At 39.9% G+C, this 25,551-nt stretch overlaps 1 protein-coding gene across 38 annotated transcripts in view; it reads right to left on the minus strand.

The window, feature by feature from the left end:
- Positions 1-25,551, minus strand: part of ADD3 (adducin 3) — a 108,441-nt gene that overhangs the window by 13,197 nt on the left and 69,693 nt on the right. For 33 of the 38 annotated variants that reach the window (XM_068949654.1, XM_068949674.1, XM_068949676.1 and 30 more), the window contains 4 exons: positions 15,937-16,160; positions 2,003-2,141; positions 332-483; positions 104-184 (listed from right to left, as the gene is read on the minus strand). In XM_068949654.1, the coding sequence (XP_068805755.1) occupies positions 104-184; positions 332-483; positions 2,003-2,141; positions 15,937-16,131 (567 nt within the window). In that variant the 5' untranslated portion in view covers positions 16,132-16,160. Of the gene's footprint in view, positions 1-103; positions 185-331; positions 484-2,002; positions 2,142-15,936; positions 16,161-17,405; positions 17,619-18,766; positions 18,789-22,989; positions 23,116-25,551 lie in introns of those variants that run through there. The other 5 variants (XM_068949685.1, XM_068949668.1, XM_009672353.2 and 2 more) reach the window with 4 other exon arrangements.

Genomic DNA, 25,551 nt, shown 5'->3' on the forward strand with positions numbered 1-25,551 from the left:
ACAAAAACATGATTATAGTTTAGGAGTTCATTTTAGAGGCCACAGAAATCTTTCAGAAAACAGGTTGAGCCTTGGTGATTATTAGGGTAGGTGAATCACATACCAAATTGGAAGCTGAAGCTTCAGAAAAAGATAGACCTCTTGGAATGATTAGAATATGGTCATGTTCTTTGCTTACTCTTACCTGCAGAGGAAGAAAAAAAATGGATTATTGACCTATTTTTGAGTTTGCATTATTCAGAGGGGAGGGGAGAACTTAAATAACTTATTACGTTATTTGAATGAAGAGGTGAAGTCCCAAATAAAAGTTTTTATTCTCTCAAATACTTACTGTGATATAGGAATTTGGCAAATGTGCCCACCCAAACAAGTCAGCCAATCTATATAAACTGGCTAACTTGCAACGAGTAAGTTTTTCTCCCTTAACAAATGAGGAGGTATCTGTTCCAGGTAGATCATTGATGGGTGTAACCATTCCATGGCCTGAAAAAAACCCAAACAAACAAAGAAGATAGTGGCCAGTCAGGCAATTAATTTGCAGCTATGGCATGATTTTCCAGAAGCTATGTATTTTAGAATGGTTAGCTTAGCAGTACCAGCAAAAAATGCACTTCTGGGATTTCTAAGGTCTTTATCAAAAATCTCTGTTAATTTAAGACAGGAGGAACCATGCTTCAAAGTCTCTAATGTTTGAAGGAGTAGTAACAAAGTGATATATAGGTTTATAGGTGAGTACCACTCACACTTCAAACTCTTTCCTGCCTCATGATGCTATATAGGGCTTGAGTCGCGCTTTAAGACATCTACTACTAATGAAGTATTTTTACACGTTAACTTTGAAAATTGAGGGAGAAAACACCTCTGCTGGACTTCAGACGCTGATATGAACAATCAGAAGAGATGTCTTAGTTTGAGCCCTTCAAGTTAGCACTAAGGAAAAAATAAGGACTAATGCAAGAGTTCTCAAACTGTCTCAGACAGACTAGATCACATCTTAATAGCGAAAATACAAAGATCAATTTATTTCTTTGACTTAAAATTACACAAATGTACCCGTCTCTCCTTCCCAAATACATGATATCCCTTTGAGAACTACAGTCATTGCTTACGTGGAAAGTACTGCCGGGAGAGGAAAGATCTGTTCTGTTTTTAACAAAAAGAGTATGCACCTTCAGATTAGCCATCCCAGCAGAGCCCCCGGGCAAATGCTGCGGAGAGAACAGTTGGACCTGCAGTCTCACAAACAGGCCACAGCCGCCCAGATAAGACTATCTGGTTTCTCTGTTGGTCTCTTCCACTTGTTTTGTTATATAAATTCTGAAGAGTCATTTTGGGATCAGTTTTCAAAAGGTGCTGAATACTGGCAGTTGCTACTGCATTTAAGGCTTGTAAGCTCTCGCATTATGTCACCCACCCACAGAACTCAAATTGACTTTAGGTAACACTTCAGTGATTCAGGACTTGGAAAGACGCTTTTGAAAATGCTGTGTCTTGACTGAAAGATCCTAATGACATCTTTATAACTATACTTTAACGCTTACTAAAAGCTATTTTAGCTCTGACAGCTGTTTGTGTACTAGTTCACTTCAACTGGCCTTTCTATAATTTAAATATAAGAGTCGAAAAATAAACAGAATCTAATGTGGTGCGTATTTCACATCTCACTTTCTACTCACGTTAAATTGGTAGTAATAAGCATGTGCTGCATTTTGTTTCCTACGGCTCAATACAACTTTTATTAGCAAACACTAGCACAACCCAGTGTCAAGACTCAAGACATTCTGGATGTTGTATATACAAATCAAAAGATTTGAGAGAAAGAAGGCTGAAAAGGAAAGTTCTTTAAATGCAGTATCTGTACTACTTTAGAGCTTAAACGAGCTCTGACAGAGCTTTTGTTCAGAGGAAGAAATCCCAGCACAGCTAAAACCTGGTGATAAAAAAAAATGTATATATAAAAGAAAAGAGGGAAAAAAAGCAACTAAATATATAGTTCACTTACTGAGTGAAGAGGAAGAAAAACCTGCAAAAGAGCTTGCTGTAATGTAATCAGCAATCTGCTGTAATGCAAGCAGTCCGGTTGGGTTATTGCCCTTCTTCATCTGTTCCTGAATAAGGCATTCCAGATCTTCTCTAAAAGCCTGTGGAAACATTTGAGAACCATCAAGGAAACCTGGCTTTGACAGAAATAAGATTATTATAGGTGGGGCTGGTAGCTTTGTCTGTTATTGATGTTACATGACGCTTCCCTTTAGATATTGTTTTTAATCTGCTTACAACTTTTCCAAACTTTAACCATCTGGCCTATAATTTTGTATGCTAAATATTGCCAATTTTTTTTTGGGGGGGGGGGGGCGGCGGTGGTGGTGGTGGTGGTTAAGCCTCAGAGGGTTAACCATTTCCTAGAAAAAAAGAAGTAAAATATATTTTTGTAAATGCTAACAAAAAATGTTTGTATCAATAATTAAAGAATTCCCTATGGTTTGGAAGACGTACTTGAAATTTGACCAAGATAGGTTGTTTTTAGGGCTGGATATTTTTTATTTTTAATTCTGTAATCCCGCTGAAAATCCATCCAAATCTGATAGAGTTATAAAGAAGTGGAAAACTGGAGTCCATCCATGCTCAAGTAATATCACAGACATGAAAAATTAGAAGAAATGTCAGCATGCCATCTCCTCTCTACTTCTTTAGTTCTCTAAAAGAGAGAAACTCTTCCCTCTTCTCCTCAGTATACATGTCCGCAACCCAGCAGGTAACTTCTTGCAGAAAACATTGTGATCAAGGTTTTCACGATATCAAATCTAATATACTTCTTACTGCAGACAAAGTCTGTTTCTTCTAGGTGACTGGCAGATTACCCACTACCCATAACAAACACCTGTTTTAAGACCCCTACAGCCTCCTTCAGTCTTGACATTCCTAGACTAAATCAATTCAGTTCTTTCAAACTTTTCGCACTGACTGTATTTTCTAAACCTCTCGTTACTCTTTGGCAATATCTTCCCGCTTCTCCCTTTTGCCTGAATGAGCAGCCTGCACAGCGGCACACGCACCATCAGCTAAGATGGATTTAGAGCACTTTTGCTGGTTCGTTCCACCAAGACATTTGGTGTCTTTACAACGCAGCTGACTCCTACGGTAACCCCAAGCTATTCTCTTTATGTAATTGTTCCTTCCAGTTTGCCTTCCTAAGTGGAGCATTTAGTCTCAATTAAAAAAGAAAAGCTTTCTGTAAGGCAAATGCAAGTTCTTCAGTCTACTGAGTGAATTTTAATTCTGTCCTCTAAAACACCCACTTTGTTGGGTTAAAAAAAAAAAAAAAACCAATTTGATAGCACATTCTTTCATATAACCAAACTTGTTGGTGAACAGACCGAGTACTACAACATTCCCACAAAACAGCTGAACAGTCTTTCGTAACTCTAAAGATACATGAGCAAAGTCGGATTTTTTTCTCTTTAGTGGCTGCTCAAGGGTAAGATCGGACAAGCAGGGAAAGTGGTGCCTTCTTGCACTCCCAAATGACGTCTCTGCTCTCTTTGCTCTGGTGGGGTAAAGGCTGGGGTGAGGAGCAGGGGGTGAGGACAGATGGGGAAAAGGGAATAAGGATGGTGAATAGAATGAGAAAAGGAACCAAGCAGGGACTAGAAGAGAAGAAGTGGAGCTATGGGGGGTGGGGGTGGTGGGAGAAATCAGCACTGGAAGCCATTAGGGAAAACTGACAAGGGTACTGGGAGGTAATTGCTAGTCAGGCAAACAAGAAGTTGTGGAAACGGAGGCCAGGAAAACAACAAGTGGTTGAGAAAACAAAAGAGACTAAGAACCTTTCAGGTAAAGGAGAAGAAAATGTGAAGCGAGGGAAGAATTAAAAAGGATTTAGCAAAGAGCCTGGAAATACAATTCAGGTGAGAGAAAGGTAGATCTCAGCTGGGCAAAAGGACTCGAGATGAGGAGGAGCACTGCTATGAGCAGAATGCGATGCAAAGGGCTGAGAGAAGGACTACAGCAAGCAGAGTGAAGAAGAGTCTGGGGCATGAAGATTAGAAATGGGTGAAAAAGGAAAAGAGGGACAGAGTACAGAACGGAAAGGAACAGGAAAAAAATGAAGGAAAGCTTAATGGAAGAAGGTAAGAAAAACCTATGTTCTTAATAAAACACACACCTCAACACTCCCCCAGCGCTGGGAACATAAGCGAGCATGCCTGACTCTCACCCTTCAAATAACTGTGAAACCCACTGCCCTCAACTTCTAGTTCAACTCCAACGGTAGCTATCATCAACAGGGACCCTATCTACTCAAACTGTAAAGCGTTGGCAGTGCTAATGTGGGGGCCACCCTGACTGGTAAAATGAACTGGAACTCGGACACGACTGCAAAGCCCAGGATGCTTCAAGTTAGAAATACAGCTGATGCTTCTTTGCTTCTCTTGCACATATATAATCCTTAAGCGTACCACTGTCGTCTTGTCCTCATGCCTCATTTAGCAATCAGTGGCTAATTCTCGCTAAGAAAAGAAATCCAATATTTTACACTCTTCTCATGGTTCGGTATGTAGCCCTGTACCTTTTCTGCACACTATGCTATTCATATCCTGTGGAGACGACAATTATTATTTATCTGACAAGCTTTTCTCTGGGGCAGATAATTACTGTAAAACCAAACACTTCACAAGCACTAACTTACTAATCCTCAAAACATGCCTTTAAGGTGAAGCATGGCACTATCACCATTTTCCCAGAACAGGCCCGAAGAGATCGGGGTCAAAAGATTCCTCTAGTTTGGGGTATTCTTTTTGAGACGCCTAGGGCCTGACTTTCAGAGCACTTAGCATTAAGCAGCTTTTTACATACTCAAAGCACAATTCTCAGTGTAACTTCAAAAGCAGCTCGGAGTGTTTAAACACACTGTAAATTATACTGCAGGGTAACCAGTTGGATACACAGAAAATCAGAATCTGAAAAACAAAATATTCAATTACTTCTCAGTTATTATTAAAAGAGGTCCCTACAAGGAAGCTCGGCCATTTCACACTGTGGAAAACCGAAATACAGAGCGGTTTATACTTCCGCCGTTTGTATAAAGAGAAATCATGTATCTGTAGGCTCATGGAGGCTGTGTGGAAGATGGAAGTTGTAACGTATTTGTGCTTGGGAGGAGAGGGAGAAAATCAGTTATTCGTATTACATTAAAGTCACTCTTACCTCAGGTCAACAACGACTGTCTACAAAAACATTCCCAGTAAACTCTTATTAGTCATATTCAGACTGATTTTTAAAACTTTTGTAAGTAACACTGCAATAGCTTTCATATATTTCACTCTGTCCCATCTCCATTCTTCTCAAGCTTCAATAGCAACAAAACGGTAGCGTAATGTATTCTGGACAATGTTTTGTGGGAAGATTTTGATTTTGGATTGTATTTTTAATTCTTTTGCTTTCCGAATGACCTATTTTCATTCTTCTGAGCTCAGTTTTGCTCTCTGATGCTAACAACAGTATGTTTTACACTTGCTGAGGCTACTGCAAGTGAGGATTGTTTTTAGTGCTACATCAATAATTTTGTTAATCTGAACAAACTTTCCTTAAAAACTGCTTCCAAAACGTCAGCAAATAGGTAAGAGCCAGGACAAGCAGCAGATCAGCAGGTTTGGGACAAACTGTAAAACAGAGGTGAGAATACGGATGAAGCTTTTGCAGTAAAGTGCACAAATTATGCACATGCCACTGCACAGCAGTAACGTTTTCAGCAGACTGCAACCTTCAGTGTGTCACGCAGATGACTCATGCACGTTCTTCGATGCATATTTATGAATATTTCAATACCTTCGCGTTCACTCCTTCGGACGGTTAGAGTTCCTGCCTCTCAGAATCACAGAATCAGAATCATGGAATTGTTTAGGTTGGAAGGGACCTCTGGAGATCATCTAGTCCAACCTCCCTGCTCAAGCAGGGTCCTCTAGAGCACATTGCCCAGGATCACATCGAGACGGGTTTTGAATATCTCCAGCGAAGGAGACTCCACCACCTCTCTGGGCAACCTGTTCCAATGCTCTGTCACCCTCACAGTGAAGAAGTTTTTTCTCAGGTTTAGGTGGAACTTCCTGTGGTTCAGTTTCTGCCCGTTGCCTCTTGTCCTCTCCCTCCCCTCTGTTGTGTTTAGCATCTTTTCCATTTCATGGTGCACTGCTGTCCATCCTCAGATAACCATTCCGCACGGGCAAACAGAGCCTTGCTCTGCAACTGAGAATTCCCCGCTGGCTCAGGTGAACGGCACCACATTCTTCCAGAGAACAATCTACCTTACGTGTTAGCCACTACATGAACGGTGTTTATTGGAGCTTCACAACCTTTTCCTCACTGGTGCTGTAAAATCACTACTGAGTAGAGCTCCGATTTTGGGATCTGACCTACTCAGCTTTTGAAAAATCTAAGTGTAGCCCGGAGCCCAAGTGGTTTGGTTTCGCTTTAATTCACCGGGCTGTAACGTAGGCTGTGCGACGTTACCTTGCAACTGCCCACAAGAGACCCGATGAAAGTCATGCTTAGGATGCACATTTTTAAAAAGAACACAAACACTCTGCTCCAGCACAAGGCAGATATTTTTCAAGTGGAAGGGTCACTAGTAATTTAAGATCTAGTACTTGACAAGAAAATGCTGAATAAAGAAAACAGTGTTGTCGGATGAATGAAAAATTACGTTATTCAGCTGTACGCTCAATATTGCTCAATAAGGAGAATGTTTCAGCTCTGGGCTTTAAGTCATTTCTACAGGTACATGTGTGTGTTTTTTTTAAACATTAGAATTTTAGGCATAACAAGGTAACAGTGAGAGCCCCGATTTTTACTGCAGAGGTCAGAAGCCCAAGAGCAGCAGTGCCCCTGACTGACATCCCTCCACAGCTGATCATGCTGCTTGTGAATACAGCTGCAGTACTTCTGGGCTCAACCAATTTGAGTACGTCTGTGCCGGGGTTACGGTAAATCTGTGGCCTGGACGATCCACTCATGCAGAAATGAGAATTGTCTCCTCTGTTTGTACAGCTGTTCTTCGGCTCTATGTGAGATCACCTGTCCAGCCCGCGCCGCAGCTTCGGTGCTGTTTGCACTGGAGCGGTACTCCAAGCACCCTGCCAAATGTTTGCATAGAAAACACGCCACGATAAGAACACTGGGTCCATCATAGCTGTTTGACGAGAGGTAAAGTAGAGCTTACGACAAGATGCCTCGCCTTCCGAATGCCGCTCCACAGCTATCTGTGGGAAGACAAATCTTCCCACAACTCACATGAAAAAAATATAATAACAACAGAGCAGCTCAGCTTGTACTACAGAGCTGTGGGCTGTGCTCCCAGAAATGGCTGGAGCGCCAGTGTGGACACATCAGCTTGACTTTCATACTGTGGCCTGCACAGAGCGGGTCATTAAGTCAGATGGAGCTGGTACTGCATGAGTTTCATTCCTTCTAAAACTCAAACTTCCATACCAGCTTAGATAGCCTTACGCTGCATTACAGCCTGCAGAACAGATACAACCAATGACTTTATCAAGGAAAGCTGTATGATGAGCTCAACGTATTTCTAGTATCATGAAATTACTTCTCCAGAAATGTATGCAATCCTCTTCCAGATACACAAACTTAAGCACAATAATAAGCAGTTTAGTGACAAAAATCTTTTAACGTGCACCTGAATGGGGTCTCTGAAACTTAACAGCAAAGTTACAAGCCTCAATTCTTAATTATTTACTTATGTTTTTGGAAAGATAATTTATTAAGTGGAAACGGACAGTGCAAAATCAGGGCTTTTAGAAATCAAAGTAAACATTTGCAGGTATTAGTTGACAACAGGTATTTTTGAATCAACAGAGGCAGACAAACTAGAGAAAGCATCTAGCTAGAATAACCTATAACACATTATTGTTCCCTGCTATAGATATTTTACTAGAAAATTTGAGCACTAGTCTGTGCATCTTGGCAGACAGTTCTCTGAGGACACTATGACACGTGCAGGCTTAGAAGTATGTAGACTGTCCTTCTCTGCGGTTTCTTTTTTTTTTTTTTGATCATTGATTTCTACACGTAGTACTCATCCGCTCAACAGAAGTAGAAACCAAATGAAAAGACCTCCTCCATAATAGAGAAAACAGAATGGCATACAGGTCACCTGCAGATACATCAAGCCACAGCAAACAGGTCTTAAGAGAAGAAAGGATGTGTTCACATCAGGACTAATTAAGGTCCAAACCAAACACAGTCGGATACATCAGTCTACAGGAAAACAACTAGAAAACATACATGAGGTCCCTAAACTTTCTAAGAGCCCTGGTATTAGTCTAAAAGCTACAAAATAATGCAATAAACTCCTTTATACATTTTCATTTTTGTCCATCTTACCAGAGTTTATATATTTTAAAATATTTTTTAAAAAGAGTATAACCCAGTATATCTACATATATATGCATGTGCCCAAGCACCCTCCCCCCCAGCCACATACGTACTCTCCTTCTCTCTCTGTCAAACCATTACTATTAAGGAAAAGTTTCAAAACTTAACTGGTATTTTGTTCTCAAGAATGGAGAGCTGTTAATTTTAACTCTTGTGCTTTAAACGCAGCTGCCCACAGAGAGACCTTCACTGAAGCAGCCAGCGTGGGGCTTCCTAACAGTCTGCTTCAAGACGTGAGTTTATATACAAACAGCCGGTGCCCTCCGTGCAAAAGGGTGGAGCTGGCCACAAAAAACCGCCAGTGAGTTAAGGCTTGCAAGGAAAAGATAAGAAACTCCAAGAAAAAAAATGGCTTCCACGTTAAGACAGAAAGAAACAGACTCCTTACTAAATACTAGGAATTAGATAAAGTTACCCTAATGTCTACAGAGAAGATTGCTGGGAAACGTGTGGATGTCTGAGCTAGATTTAGGCGAGTGACTCAGTAACAGCAAACTAGTCCCCAAACAAAAGTTCAGCGTGGGCCAGTCTTTCCTGTTCCTCTAACCTAGTAGTACGAGCTAGCTTTCTTCCAGCAGCTCAATTAATATGTTTACTACTATGATAAGCAATCTAGCTATACTCTATGATTAAAGCAAAACTGAAACACAGAACTTCTTTTTAAAGCCAGGGTTCAACACACCCAGGACTGACGTTCCCACCACCAAAACCTCTGCGAAACTGCTACAGCAATTACCGCCTGCCAATAGGGAGCCTAAGGCCCTCTGCCGTATTATTTTGCTGAATAAAGTCATGCTAGGTATCTTACTGGATGGAATATAACTACCAATTTTTAAATATGCAAAACTTAAAGTACCAGATCAAATCAAATTTCAACTGGTCAGGGATCTTACACGTTTAGGACTAATTGATTTTTCAATAAACGCTGGAATAACAAATATGGGAGCACAGATAGCAGCAATGCATCAGGACAGAAAATCACTAAAGTCTTCAAAGGCAGTTTTAAATATATATATTTTTTCATCAGACAGGAAGGGCACTGGATAGTGGTGAAGGTAATGTCATCAGTCACTGCTCACTAGGATTTTCCAGGAACTGATAAGAACCGGTATTAAACCAAAGGACTATTTAATAACATCTGTCTGAGAAGAATGTCAAAAAAAAAAAAAAAGACAACTTGAAAATGCACAGAGCTATATTCCTTTTAATTGCCATTCATTACTTCTACTGCAATGGAAACTCTTCTTCCTGCTCTCTCACCAGACCAGCTTGATTCCTCTCTGATGGGATTTACTAAACCAGTGAATGAGACTAAAATGGTAGAGATTTCATTAAAATGCATTTTATTTTACATGCACCTATCACTTTCCTACAGAATTAATTCAGATCAGAGCGGCATTTATAATTAATAATTTAAAATATGTACAGGTCCATAGAGATATGATCCAGTAAAAATGCCAGGCAAAGAAGGAAGGATTTCATTACGTTTAACGATGTGAATAATTTGAAGAACTTTCTGTGTTAATAGCGCTCAGATTAGGACAAATTTATGACAAGATTTGCAGACAGCTAAAAAAAACCCTGAAACAAGAAGAGACTCCAAAACCAACAAAAAGCACACCCACAACCCTCTCCTTCCCCAAAACAAAAGACAAAACACCACAAAATTCAACAAGCAGGAGGAATATTAGAAATATGGATGTGAAAAATTCTATCTGTGCTCTGTCAGGAATTTATATGTAATGAAAATCACAGTCCAAACCAAATGGGGGTAACGGAAGAGTTAAAGGTAACTTTCATTTTTAACATAAAGCAGAAAGCACAACACCCAACCTACAACCGCACTTGCAGTGCTATCATGTGACAGCATGTAGATATGAATTGCCCTCTATAGCATGGCAGCTACAGAAGTGGAATTTAGGCACAGGTATATTTTGGTTTCTCACATCATGCAAATCCAATAGGTGACCTTGAGTCAATACAGGATTAACCTGAGTACAAATTTTGAGTCATTTAAAATTTTCAACTTCCAAGTCTCCTAGTCTCCACAGTGCCCAGCAGGGTATTGTCACAGGTCAAAGGGATCTTCAAGGCACATTTTGTGGTATGATTTCAATGACATGCCCAGCTTTGCACATCTCCCCTGCTGAATGAAATGCTGCCCAATGTTGTACCATGAAAGCATGCAATTAAGAATCCATTTTGATGAGAGGAGGGCAGCTGACAACTCTCCAAATTCCCCAGTAGAGAGCCATAAAGAAACTGGAAAAGAGCGAAGTCAGATAAGGGTGCTACAACTAGGAAAGTCCTGTCCTGTGAGAAGGTCCGTAGGGAACACAAAGCTTTGCCAATCCAGAGAAAAGGCTGCCAGCGATGGGTAACACTCCTGAAGGATCTGAAAGGCTTTTGAGCCTATGCAGAAAAAGAAGTAGGCGCTGATACGCACAAGCAACTGAAAGGACTTTGACATTTTACAAAAATAAACTGCTCCAAAAGGGAGAGGTGGTGTGAAAATACTGGGTGTTCATTCGATACAAACTACAGTACGCTAGACAACTGCAAAGGTTGAAATCAAACCATATCCTTCATCTTTGTCCTGAGGGTTTGAAAATAACATAGCCAGAAAAAAAAATCTGAGGTGTGCTTTCTTTTGTTTGCTTGGTTTTTGAGGCGGAAAACCTACCTGTATCGTGCAAGCTAATCCCTCTGAGCTGACCGGTTGGCTAGGTAGGATTGTTATTTCACCACTTTTTTGGACAAGACCAGCCTGTGTAGGAGGCCGGGGCGTATGTACGTGTATAAGAGAGGGAAGATAGCAGGCACAAGAGATGTTTGTTTTTAACCTCAGTATATATGAGAAAATTGATTGATGGCTAAACCTGAATTAATGCCGTTATGTAATGGCAGCACTGAACCAGAACCACACTGAATGCCCTTCCTAGCTCAAAGGCATTGATAAACGCTCTCCACTCCCAATATAAAGTTAAAGCAAAGCACCACGAGATCCTGCAAGCAAGCTTCCCCGCTCAGAGTAAAACCAAAGCTGCCCCAAATAACTGTGCGCATTTCATCTGCAAAAAAGGCAAGTGCACGTTGTCTGATGTGCCTTGACAGACCACCAGAAACTTTCACTGATAAATACAAAACATAAACCAGGCATTTAAATTCCAATAACTAGGCACGCCTATGTTTACATATTTTGACTGCTCAACTCATCACTTTGTACATTATTTGACCACTCCACCTTTTTCTTAAAACTGGTAAAATAATGAAATGTCACCCCATACAACAGTCTATCTTAAATGAGAACGTACGTTAAATAAATGACAGTATCCTCTTCTGCTTCCACTCTGACCCATAGCTTTTCTTCAAATACAGCTATGTAGACTGGACACTATACATGTTTATACAGTTCAAACAGTGATCCTAATTTCTTTTAGGTTATACTTGCAGTCCTGTCAGCAAAAGCCCCCAGTCTACTAAATGCAATAGCTCTGATAAAGAAGGCTAACTGGCAGTTGTGGTGTCTGTGTGTCAGTACACCCAGATCTGGAATCCTAGGCTTTACAGTGAACCATTATCTCACCCTCAGAAAAACATTTGTTTCACAGACTCTCACGGGATGATAAGCAGAAGGACAATGCTGCCTGCCCACTGAAACACCTAACACCGTCCCTTGCAATTCTGCCAATCTGGGAGGACTACAGTTTCTTTTGCTGAACGCCAGCCACACAGCGTATGCTGTTTTGGAAGTGTAGCTACTTTTAAAAATAATATTAGGGGAAAAAATATTGTTATTGTTTATGTAAACTAAAGAAAAAGGAAAATCCTTAAGATTTAACTGAGAGGCCCTAATAAGTCTATGCTTTGGAGTAGGACCTGCTGTTTTGCAGGGAAAAGCGGGAAGGGAGGTGGGGAGGCTAATCTTGTCTCAGAGCTGTACGTTTTGTGATCGCTAAAAATTTATCCAAGTTATGAACCACAGGGGGAAAAAAAACTCACTCACGCAGCTTCATCATGGTAAACTGCCTGCTTTATACGATACCTGGGCAAGCCTTGCCTTATCAAGCCTTTTTTTTTTTTTTCTTCCTTGAAAAGCACCAGAGAAACATCAGAAGGAAATGAAGGAAGGACAGGAAGGTTTGCATACCGTAACTTAAATTATGGTTTTGATTATACAACAAATAAACATTTACTCACTGAAAGATGCAGTTACTCTGTATAACAAGGACTATATGATTGTTTAGTATAAAAAAAGACAAGCAAAAGTGTTTTTAATTTCAGAGTTAACTTGGAAAAAATCTAAAAATTCTTATCACATTTTGGATATCCTACAGTGTCTCACATCCAATGCAAAGCAGTAAAATTAGCCTATTGCATAAATGCAATGCTTTTCCTTTAAAAATAATGACACGTTACATGAACCTTCTGAACTTGCGGATATTATTGAAATAAATCTAAACGGTTTTACTTTAAAGATTGGTCAGCAGTCCTTTTGGTTACTATCGGATACTCTGACTTAGATGAACTTAATTTCTTTTCACCTTTCAAAAGGCACACAAGTATGCATTTGGGTCCTAAAAGATTCTCCAGGCCTGCAGGTACTCATGGGTTATACGCAGTACTAAGTAAACATGTTGGAGAATTCACTGATAACTTCAGGACGTTCTTTGTGGGCAGTGATTACAAGACTGCTATATTTTGTAAAATACTTATTATGAACAGGCTCTAAGACACTAGCAAACATTAGAGGTAATGAGAATGGCCTTTCAGTAGCTTTTAAATTACTTAATTTAAGAAATGAAAATTGCACATCAGAGAAGAGCAGTCAGATGGCACATAAAACAGGCACATCAGTCGCATAGCAGAGAGATATAGTAGTCCGATGTCTGCAGACTTCTGGTCAGGGCTGTAGCCTTCAGAATAACATGCAGTGCACAAAATATACAGTGCTTCCTGAAATACGTTTGCCAAATTATTTTCTTGCTAAAGGATTTAAATTTTCCTATATGATGGAAACCAAATTTTAATACCACAGACGAAATGTGAAGTAACCAAATTTCCTAGTATTTTGCAGTGATTTACCCTTCAATTTTTTACCACAATTCCTGCTCGGAGAAAACACATGCTCAAACGATCTCATCTTGAGTCTGTACATGCCGGTATGTTTTTATATTTACTAATACTTGCCAGAAGATGAGTCAACGGCTGTTTCTGCAATCTGAATGCATATATCAATACGTAAAATCAGGTGAAGATTTATCAGTGAACAAGCTCTTCTTTAAAGCATATCTGATAACCTCTCCTCCTCCTCCTCTTCCATGACACCTTCCGACTACTTACTACTTGTGGATGGGAATAAACCAGAGAAACAATAGGAAAACTTTTAATCTAATGTTATTCTACAGCTATAGAACAAAACATCACCCACAACATACTTCAATTCAAACTTGAGCCTGCGTGAGGCAGACTGGTAGCAAGACCAAAAGTTTTCTGGTACTTTTGTGACAACTAATATATTTTGGAGGAGACAAGATAAATTGCTTGCAGTCCCACCTCAAGAACACTAGGTCACATTGCAGCTAGAGACTGGAAGAAATAACTTCTATCCCCAAATCAGTTTCTATGGGGGTCGTTTAGTATATACATATCTCTATATAGAGAGAGATAACATAAGAAATGCTTTATTTTCTCAGATAAGAAATCATAGTAGGATTCCTCTACATTTTCTATTTCAACAGAAAAGGCAATCAATAAAAGGAAGTACTGGAGTAACAGAAATCTGTAGGTCAAACACCTTCTCTTTAGGCCTGATTGTCATACGCTCAGGTCCCACCGCTCCCATTCTGTTCTTGGCAGTTGCTGAAGGCTTCGCAGCCCTAAGGCCCCTGGCTTATCTGGACAACTGTTCTCTTGCAAAACAAAAACTTGTAACATATTGGCAGCTCCAAACTTTCTAAAAAATGCTGGGCTCAGCTGCTCTTGCAGCAGGATACTACAACAGCCCAACAATTCTTTGTCCTCCTATTTTCCGTTAGATTAAGTGGTAGTACCTGTTCAGCCCTCCTAAAATCTATATGCTGACATTGCAACTCCAAAAAAAAAAGAGACTTGCAAAGAGACATTTATTACAGCTGGCAGACTTGGCAAAAAATTGCCTCCCCGAAAATGTTAAGGAGATAGTTACACCTACCAGATTTAGTACTTCCATCAAAAGGACCCAGGAACACTACATACACAAAGCCAAACAAGAGCTGTGTAATTAATTTTTATTTTGTGCCTCTTAAAAAGGCTAAAGATTTAGTCCTTGCTGTGAGTTCTGACTACGTAGAATGTAAGTATTTTAACAGGAAGGAGCAGACTCTGTTCTAAAATATGATTGGATTATTTAACATAAAATTATCATGGTTAATACATCATACAGTACCTCCATAGAGTATTTTCTTTGTAATAAAGAGGTTGGCTGCAAAACTAAACTTGCACAAATTGACTTGAATGTAATAAATTCCTTAGTCAACAGGTTCACATTATACTCAGAGCAGCACACAGACCCAAGAGGCACTCCACGACAACACTTTAGCAAACAATCCTATTATTCACAGATGACTATAATAGAGTGATTACTAACAGCTGTTTGCAATCTCATTACCTATGGAAAAACTCCAAAAAATTATACAAGAAGCACCCCAACTTTTAGAAGAACTGAACAGAGAAGGATCCTAACCAAAGCTGCTTAACCCCTTCCAAGCCGTCTTACCCACACTGACACCCCCAGTGGTTCACTCCTACCCTGTTCTCACTCACTCTGGATAGCTTCAAAATTCTTAGGCAACAGTATTTTTTTTTTCAATGAGTCCATCAGGTTAGCCCCAAAGAATACATAAATTAAAACTAACTTGAGGGCTTTCAATAGATTTAATAATCTTATACATAGCCTGCACAAGCACTGAATTTACACAAGGAGTAGATGAGTGCTAACACCGCAAAGCATGGGTATGATCACCCCCAAGTACATGATGTTTAGCTTTTAAACAAACTTAGCCTGATTAAAAATAGTAATCGATGCATTCCTGGATGCAAACGATAAGTTAATATTCAAAATCGGAAAGCAGAACTCCATGTAACGGCTGTCCTAATTTGCTTGTATTTGACCAGTGACTCCTTCGCTCCCTTCCCTGCTCCTAAGTTTTAATTAAGCACCCTGCAGCAGCCAGTTCTTTTTGTAGTACTGCAATGAAGCATAAAATCATAAAAGCATCAAGGCTGTTTGTTCACAGACAGAAACTATGCAAACAAAATGTTGGATAAGCTGTTTAATGATTGTTCTTATAAGATGTTCCACTGTCCAGAGTTATTCCAGCTAGCTGTGATGCAATTTAAAACAAAAGTCCCCCCCCCCAAACAAACAAACAAAAAAACACCCTCAAAAGGTTAATCAGGAACCTCAAAAAGTAACACTCCAGTTCTCATTCCTCTCTTAACCCTACTCACAGGGCTTTGCAGGATCTGAGTGACCCTCTTCCTTTGCTCCATCATGTTGAAGTCTTGTCTCAGATCAGGAGACATGTTTCTCTCGCGGATATACTCTGGGTCATTTTCATTGATGCGATCAAAGTACCTCTCCTTATGAGGCATAGTGGCAGGGGGGGGAGTAGTGATCACCGCCTGGCTGGCATCAGTACTCATGCTTCAACACTGCAGGTTTTCCTCTTCACCTGAAAAAATTAAGGGGGAAGGAAGGAAGAATGAATAACAATTTAAAAACAAGACATTGAATATAACTCCCAAATCTGGACACAAATAACACTCTTTTCAGCTCTGCAGAAAAACGTCCAAAAGGAAGCAGAACAAGTGAATAATTTTCATAAACAGAAAAATATAGGAGATATCTAAAAAATTATACAAAAAACATTACTGAATTTTAAATCTTGTGAAATCTCTCTGACTCTTCATAACTATCTATTCAAATAGAAAAACAGCAGCATACAATTAAAAAGCGACGTTCAAAACGCCCATAGCAAGTTTTACGACAAACTTCCCTGTATCATTTCACGTTGCACTCACGAAGCCCCCCACGGCTTTTATACAGCTCTACCTCCGGACATGCTTTACTTCAACAAAACCCATTAGAAGACGGGGCCTCTGTTTAATGTCCACGCAGAGCGCATCTCCTAACTTGAACTAAGACGTTCCTCAATTACAGCATTTCTAAACCATCTCCTTCCTAACTTCAGTTTGAGGACTAAACTCTGGGCCGCCTGAAGACTGCCAGCAGATCTCAACAGACCACCAGATGGTGCCTCAGCTTTGAGAAGACACTAAGAAAACTGTTAAGGAATTAGCAGAAAAGGTCATATGATTAGCTTCACAGGGCTGCGGCTTCATACCACTGAAAACATTACAGTTTTAGCGTTTCTTCTCTAGTGCGTAACTGCAGGAAAAGATTCTTACTGAAGCTCGTTTAATCCCATTAGGAAAAAAAGTCATGTCTTGGTAGAAAGCTACATTTAAAACCTCATTAAAGAACTGATAAGCATTTGTCAACACAAACAGATCTGGCTCAAAAGCAGAAATGCAGACATCTGAATCGTCACACAAAAAAATCGGGATCAGAAACAACAAACTCAGGAGCACCGTTCTTCAAATTAGTAAAGAGGAAAGTCTTCTCAGGTTCACGGAACGACGAGAAACAAGATTTGTAAGAAAAGGCAGTATATTATACAAATATATTTTAACATGCAAATACCTATACTCAATAATATATTTAACATGAAATGATTTACATGCAAAGGTATTTAGTATGTAAATAACTCACATCTCCAGACAGAAAAAAAAAGCCAAACACTAAGGCACACAAGTTGTCAAGCAGTATTAACGAACGTGGTTTGACATTATACTTTCTTCAGGCACCGGATGAAAGCGCTCCTGCTCTGTGCTACAGTTCACCCACCCCTTCTCACCTGTGCCAGCGCGCTGCTGTGTGGGATTTGCTGCCAACAGTGAACTGAGAGGAGGCCATCTCAACTTCTCTGATGATAACCTCACATTTTTTCCAGCTTAAACATTTGGTGAGAGCCCTACTGAAGCCAGCTTTGGCAACCTCAGCCTTCCTCTTGCCTCTGAGGAGTCTTCCCAGTGCTCGCAGGGCCCACGCTGCTGCGCGGCCACACGAGGAACTGGGCTGCAAGAGGAGGCGAACACGTTTTCTGCCAGATCCATTTCCCACACTGCCGCACAGACAGCTTTGCTGGCACATGGCAAGGGAAAACATGAGGATGAATGACATGGGGGACTGCAGCACTGCTACCAAATATGAAACCTCAGCCAGAAAACAAGAAAGATAACACCTACAGAGCAGGGAAAGTGTTAGCAGATAAGGTGCAAGAAAGCCATCTCCATGATTTTCTTGTATATTGTAGATTATCATTAAATTTAGGGCTGACATGAAAGACAGCTAACATCCTTCTCAAAATAATCATTAAAAGTTGCAATTGTTTTTGTCCTCTACTGAGTTTTTTATTTTATTTTTAATTTTTTGAGGGAGCTCATGCTGCTGTGCAATGTTACCTGGTTTCACCCAGAGCTTCCTGGAGGTTATCTGGTATGCTGGATGAAATAAATCACATTCTGGGATGTAGAACCCACATCCTGGATATGAGATCCATGAACTCTGATGACTTCTTAGGGAGGCTGTGGAAACAGACTGGCAAGTTTTGCATTTGCTGCTCTGGTGCAGTCAGAGATCATTCCGGGTTTGTTGACTGATCAACAGGAAACCTGCTAAGCAGGACTGATTCGGGGATGCTGGGAAGAAGGCAAAGGGCAACTGCTTGCTTCAAAGAAGTGGCAATTTTGCAAAAAATTCATTTCAAGGTAGGATCTTTTCTTACTACAGACTATTTAACACCTTCTCATTTAGGTTGCTGCTAAGGGCAACACACAACAACAAGTGGAGGTATAAAAGGATCTAAAGTTTTGCTGAAGAATTAACCTTAGTCTTTTCAGTTAAGATCTGAAGGAGGATGAGAAGGACAGATCTCTGGGGACAGTTCAAAGATAGGATCACAGCTTAATTTCCCTCTGTTCAGGTTACAAGAAGGCATACCTTTATAAATATCACTATGTGTTACAGGTCCCCCCACCATAAATGGCAGGCTTGAGAAACAAGAAAAAAAAGCACGATGAGAACACACCAGACCACAACACGCTCCCCCTCCAAATGCTGCAAGTTAAAAAGAGCTTAACATCAGCCCTCTCAGCCACAGAACCATCTCCATGTGACGTAAACAGCTGCAGTTAAGTCAGAGCCACAACCTCTTACCTGAGAGTAACTGAAGTTACCCTATAAATGTAGCTAGCAAGAACCCAGCTTGAATCAGCAGTGAATTGTAACTCCTGCTCTTGGTTACTTTTTCTTCCCAGGAGTTACGTTATAAGACTTTTTTTTTTTTTTTCTTCCCTAAAATGCTCCTGAATCCCATTTACTCCGAGAGACACTTGTTTGGTTGGACCAACTACACGCATGTCTGGACTTCAAAAAACATTTTTTTTTTTTAAGTTTACAGGACATAATTAGTTCAAGTCTGTTACTTTACAATACATTCGTACAATGACAGAAAGGCCCATTCATCTGCAGGGACACAAATACATAGCTGGCAATACTTAAAATCCTCAGGAGATAGTTTCTAATTGCTTTGGACTTTATTTTTTCCTCTTCCTTTCAGACTAATTTGTTACCTCTAGCCATTAGCATTACAACATCAAAGTCCTTGTACCACAAAAAAACCCTCCATTACTGAAGGTAATACGGGTATTGGGTCCAGTTGTTCTTATTAGATCTGGTTCAATGCCCACTCTGTTGGACCCAGGCTGACTCTTGCATACCCCCTACTATTCAGCTGGAAAACTTTCAAACAAATCCAGCCTTTCTTTTATTATTTTGGTCTTGCACTGATTTAAAAAATGGACTTTTGTTAAAAAATGTGCTGAGCTTCCAGGGATCTAAGAATCTGTGCTGCCTTCTCAGGACAGGACTAGTAATGACACAGAAGTAAGGTACGTGCAGAAAACCCAGATCAAAATCTACTAATTGCAATAGAAGAGCCCCTCCTTTACTTATTTATTTATGTATTTATTAAAATTCTGTTGTCTGGAAGAAAATCAACTTAGCTGCAAGGCTACTTTTGGCTTCTGTCCCTTCCACTGATGTTCTAGAATTGAACATCAGAAAGTGAGCTATCAGCCTCCTGAGCAGTATTAGTTAATGTTTCTTATGCATGCTACACTGTTCAGAGTGTTCAGATCAGGGAGATCTGTGGTTTACAAAGACTGACACAGGTGGGAAGAAAAGGAAATGAATGAAAGACTGTATGTGTCCACAGCAACTAGACACTAAATCTAGACTGACTGAAAAGGTCAAGCACGCACCCAGAAAAGGTGATGATGACCGCTCTCCACAAAAAAACCCAAAATCTCATCCTATCCTGGTGAGGTCCATCACTCCTGATCAGCTGAGACATAGGTCTGCCCACATTGTGGCCAAACATGTATAAGCTGTCGTTTCCATAAAAGATTCAAAGTATTCAGAGTAGCAGTTCTCCCACTTGTGGTTCAGCTACTCTAATGGGGAAGTGGAGGTGTCTAGAAAAGTAACTAGGAAAATCAAGTCAGCATGCTTGATATTTCTTATACAGAGGTCTGCATCTCTACTGGAAATCCTTTCAGGCATCTGCGCAACAAGGAAGCTTGAATGAAGGCTCTCGTTCCAGAGCTCCTTGCTAATCTCTCCCTGCTTCCCTGGGTTCAGCTGTGCCCTCCTGAATCACAGGGAGCTGAACACTGATACTGCTGCAAAAGAAAACAGGTCACTTCCTCCCTCCCTCTGATGCCCTTATAGCTCACCAGTTTGGCCTCCTAACTTGACTAAAGAGAAAGTTGAGGGTTTTGCCTTTACAAAGAATATATATACATCTCTCTACTTAAAAAGGAGTTTTATTTAACGAAAGCTTCTAATTAATTCATATGACTTGGAACTGTTCATTTCAGGCTGCAAGATTAAGTCCTGAGCATCCTCATCCGACATTTTGTGAATTCTAAGTAACATGCTACTCTGCCTTTGTTGAAATAACTGTTTTTCATGTCAAATCACAGAAACAGCCCAATAACAATCACGAAGTCAGAAAAACAAGAAGTACTGAAGAAAAAATAAAATAAAGAGACCAAACGTAAGAAAAATTTATCTTGCCAAAGAACATTCCAGAAAGCACTGACTTGATGTATGTCTATCACAACGTACAGATTATACATATACACACACATATATAGATATACATATACACACACACACACACACACACACACACACACACACACACCAGCATAAGAGAAAAACAGGAGCAGAGAAGGGATCAAATCATTTGATCACCTAGCAACCAACTGTTAATCTACCTTTTATGCCGTTTTTACGGTTGGTTTCAGATACCTCTATTTTCTCTACACAGTACAATCTCCTCTGTTTGAGAGTTTTTGACATTGTAAACCAACAGTGCGTGCACTGCATAATTAAGTGGTATAACTAATTCTCAGGTCTGAGCACTCCAGCTGGATGAGACTGCATCCGAGCATTTCCTTCAAGGAGCACACTGTGTTATTCTGTTCCTGCTATTTCTCGCCTGCTTGATTTTAAGGAACAGTCTGCTCTTTCTTCCCTCCTCCCCGGTCTCTCATCTGCCAAGAGAACTGCTGAAAGCAAACTGGATGTTTCTTGATCTTGGTTCCAGCCTCACCGTGAAACAGGCAGGTTCCAGCCTGAGCCAAAGCTTTGCCCTTAACCAGTGCTATCGGCTGCATAAGCAAGCATCGAGGCCTGGTGGAAACACGCTTAAGGATTCTGAACAAATGTTTATGAAGGATACGGAAATATGCAGGACAACACGGACTGAGACTAGAGTCACCATCATTCTCATCTGGCATTAGGAAGTCAACCTTCAAGCCTCTCTCCTACAAATTTTAGTAATGACATATTATTGAATAATCAAATCTATTCTGGGGCAAAAATAATCATTTGGATAAATACATCACAATTCAATTCAGTTTTTTATTCTTCTGTTCACAACATCAAATATGGTAAATATCGGATAATGAGTTGACAGAATTTGTTGTAACAGGTTTGGGTTTTGTCCTACCTTACACACTGGTAAGATGAATAAGACGTAGGTTCATACACTAGCATTTTCCACAAACAAATAGCTACCCTAGATAGGTACCATCTGTTTATTAGCTTATTTTGCCAATATACCATGATTCTAACAATGTGTCAATACACAAACATATACTGAAGCATATAGTTTTATGCTTTAAGTTGACACAAGGTAGTATTTGCCTCAAAAAAAAAAAAAAAGGCACCCTATTTGTTAGGTCACATGGTCAAACGGGTAGGAGAAACTAGTCTTTTGCTGAGTTTAAGCTTTTTTTTTTTTTTAATGGATTTAATTTTCAGCTGTATCAGGTGCGCAGCCAGTTCCCTCCACAGTTACACAAATGCTTGTTCTGAAACAAAGACACCCCCGTATTGTCTCCTCCTAAGGCTGCTGCTTTCAGCAGCAGTGCTGGCACAGACAATTTGTCATACTACAGCCCAAACTGGTTGCAAATCAAATATTCTAATCTAGTGCTGCATATTTAAGTCCTTCTGCTTTTAAACAAAGTGAGCTAATGAAATAGCGATCTTTTCAGACACTGCATTAAAGAGACTATGGGGCGACGTATATCTTACTTAAGAAATAAAAGCCTGAGTGTATTTGAACCTTGTTTTTGTGTTTCTGCATTAAATCTAAAGCATTATTTTTTTCACAATTATAAAATGCAATATTAAAATAATACAATATTAAAATAACGCAACATTACAATAAACAATTCAAGCAGTTCAACTTACACTTTACTCTGTGTAAAATGGAACTGAGCCACAGCCAACCACTCTTCCACCATTAAAAAGCAAGGTGAAATAGCGGGTTGCTGATAGCCATCAAAAATATGAGGATTATATGTTTAATTGAGGATATAATCCTTCAATTGAGGATGTGAAATATTGGTTTTGTTCAGGAAGGCTCCTTAGGATGCAGCCATCACTGGGACCTCAGTAGCAGCACCAGCTTCTAGCAGGTGCAGCATGCACCTCCACATTTGCAGGCCAGCCTTTCAGCATTCTGCAGCACAAGCAGTCAAATAAAGAAACCTAGAATCGCGGCTTGATTTACACAATATGCTCTACCACATGGTCGCAAATGCCGCTTGCATGTGTTAAGTCTCAAAAATGAATTTGGGTACTTAACTGCATAGACCCAGACTACTTTCATACTTTACAATTTGGTATTCTTTCACAGTTCTTAACAGCAGAGACAATCCTTGACGAGCAAGTTATGCAGTCATCCTTTTCTGGGTGATAGAAAAAAAAAATCTTAAAAAGAACTACCTCTGTAGTTCGGATCAACAGTCCATCTTGTCTAGTATTGCGCTTCAGCTCATGCTGAGGAAGACTGTACGCACCTGGGCACGCAGAGCACTGCTTCCCTTGGCATACTGCATGATTCTTCAGCAATCAGCAGTACAGGGACTTCCTTGCTTCAATTCATGAAAGGCTATTTTCTTGTTTTGACTAGCAAATTGCTAAGGCTGTACAGAAAACAAGAATACTTTGAGATTACACTGTTCTTTATGCAAAAGATTTAAGTTAGAACAAACTCAGCCACACAAGCGAAGTGGTTACAAGGAAGAAAAGAAGACGAACTTGGATGTTTGTGGCTGAACAGAAGCACACGGATGAATTCCTGGGGCACGCAGGGAAAGGAATGACAGCATTGTGAAAAACAGGAGAAAGCGCCAAAATGTCAAAAAGGGGAAAGGAGGATTCATGTCCTGTGTTGCTTATTCATTATACATTTTCTTCCTTACTGCTTAACGCATCAGTTTTTTAACACAGCATTTACCTATAACAGTATGATGGAAGTCAATTTTAAGATAAACTATTAATTTATAAAGAGGCCCAATAAACTGCGTTGCAAAAATTTTCTTTTAACAGAAGGAGGTCAGTCACTGAGGTACTATACTGGTTTGTTGTTTCCCCTTCTCTATACTCATTCCTTTAAAAAGAAATTCTCTTTTTGGCAGCAATATTGCTCTTTTTGATATGCACCTAGCACCCTGCATTCTATCAGAAAAACAGTACACGGCTTTTGTACTTACTAAAATTGAAAAAAGTGACATACTTTATATCCACTTTTCCTGTTTTTCTTTCACCTTCTACTGTACCAAACTTTGAATAATTTTACTGCACAGTAAAAATGAGTTCTATGATGAGCACTGAAGTTTCTCTTGGTTTAAGTTGTTTTTCTATAGCAGTATTAAATTAAAATTTCAAATACAAGATAAGAGACCAACGAGATCTAAACACTGAGCTTAAATAACTTGCTTCTGTACAATGGCAAGATGGCTGTCCTAGAAGAGCGTCTTCAGAGCAGCAGAAAGGTAAGGAGGAGCTGCTAGGGAAAAGAAAATCGCTCACTATGTCACATGCAGAAAGCTGCTCTCATACAAAGCACAGATAGGCTGAAGGACAACAAAAGCAAATTAAGTTAATTTTTTTCTTTTACATTTTTCTGCTCTTTCCCAGTTTGCTCCACAGTAAAAAAAAAAATATATATATATACTGTAGGCTCGGCTCTCTGCTCAGCAGAAAACACCCTCCCACCCCCTGCCATTCCAAAGAATTTGATAATGAATATATTAGCTTGAATTGCTATAAATGTTCTGCTAATCAAGTTGTAAGCCTTCTGAACCTATGTTCCATTACAATGCTGAGGACTTCTATAAAGAGAAAGGAACAGAACGCAGAAGACTTCACACAGATAAGCTGGCAGCCCAGAAGTGGCAGCAGGATGACTGCGTTGGGTGTAGCATTTTTTTGCGACCGCCTTCAGTCAGCTCACAGGTAGCAGAAACACTTGAACTGCAAGAATTCAATGAGGTCTTCTCTGGAAATGGTTCCTCTCAGGGAATCCAAATGAAAATAAAAGCATTAGCACTTTCCTGATGCCACCTTGAAGTCTAGGCATTATAAAGAATGAAATACTTATCCAAATTCAGTGACTTGTTAAAGTATATTGAGAATGTTATTAATGTATATTGAGAATTACAATCATCTTTGAACGGAAGTTCTAACCAGAGGGACTCATAAGGTAACCTCACGGAAGCGCAAAGAAGTCCGGCGTGGTGTCCGGTCCTGAGCATCTCCTGGCAGAGCAGCCTGCTCTGCAAAGCTGCCATCTGCGTCAGCGTGTCCCTGACCTGCTGTCAGAGGCTGGCAGTGCATTTGGGCTCTCACTGACCCTCCTTTGTTATCCCCCTTTTATATAGATGACAACATTGATCCACCCATGTTAAAACAGTCTGGATGCTTGGAACAAAAATGATATATACTATTATCAAATATGTACATATTTCAAAGAATTTGTCAGCGATCTCAGTACTTACTGGATATACCAGTACTTACTGATCCAGTACTTACTGGATATAATGTCTTGTGTTATTCATTCTCCATGCTAAGTTATACTCTGAAGTGTTAGTATCAAGAAGGGATGCAAATAAGTCACACTTACGGAGCAAAAAATTGGATTACTTGTGTTTGTCCTTACTTAAATCAGAGCGGGCGTGGGGGATCTCTAACCCCAAACGTGTGTTTGTTTTATTTTAAAACCAGAAATATAGACATAAAACAAATAGCACCTTTCAATAGGAGTAACTCCTTTTCTTTGTTTCAATCTAAGGATTCTGACGAAACCTTGGCAAAAAACACACGGCAGCGCTGAAACGCTTTCAGATTTTCATTCTCACGACCTAGGTTATTTTCATGGCACAAACTGAATGAGGTCTAAAAACAACCATCAGCAAAGAGGGACAGGACAGACCACAGGTGGTGGTGGTGGTGGGGGAAGGCTTGTATTTTGAACTTCCTTTAGTTTCAGAAATATCTGGGACTTTTCTAATGAAAAAGTATTATACAAAATATTGCAATTAAAAAAAGTATTTTAAAAATAAGACTTATCTCTGCTT

The sequence above is a fragment of the Struthio camelus genome, chromosome 7, assembly GCF_040807025.1.
Source record: "Struthio camelus isolate bStrCam1 chromosome 7, bStrCam1.hap1, whole genome shotgun sequence".
Taxonomy (NCBI): Eukaryota; Metazoa; Chordata; class Aves; order Struthioniformes; family Struthionidae; genus Struthio; species Struthio camelus.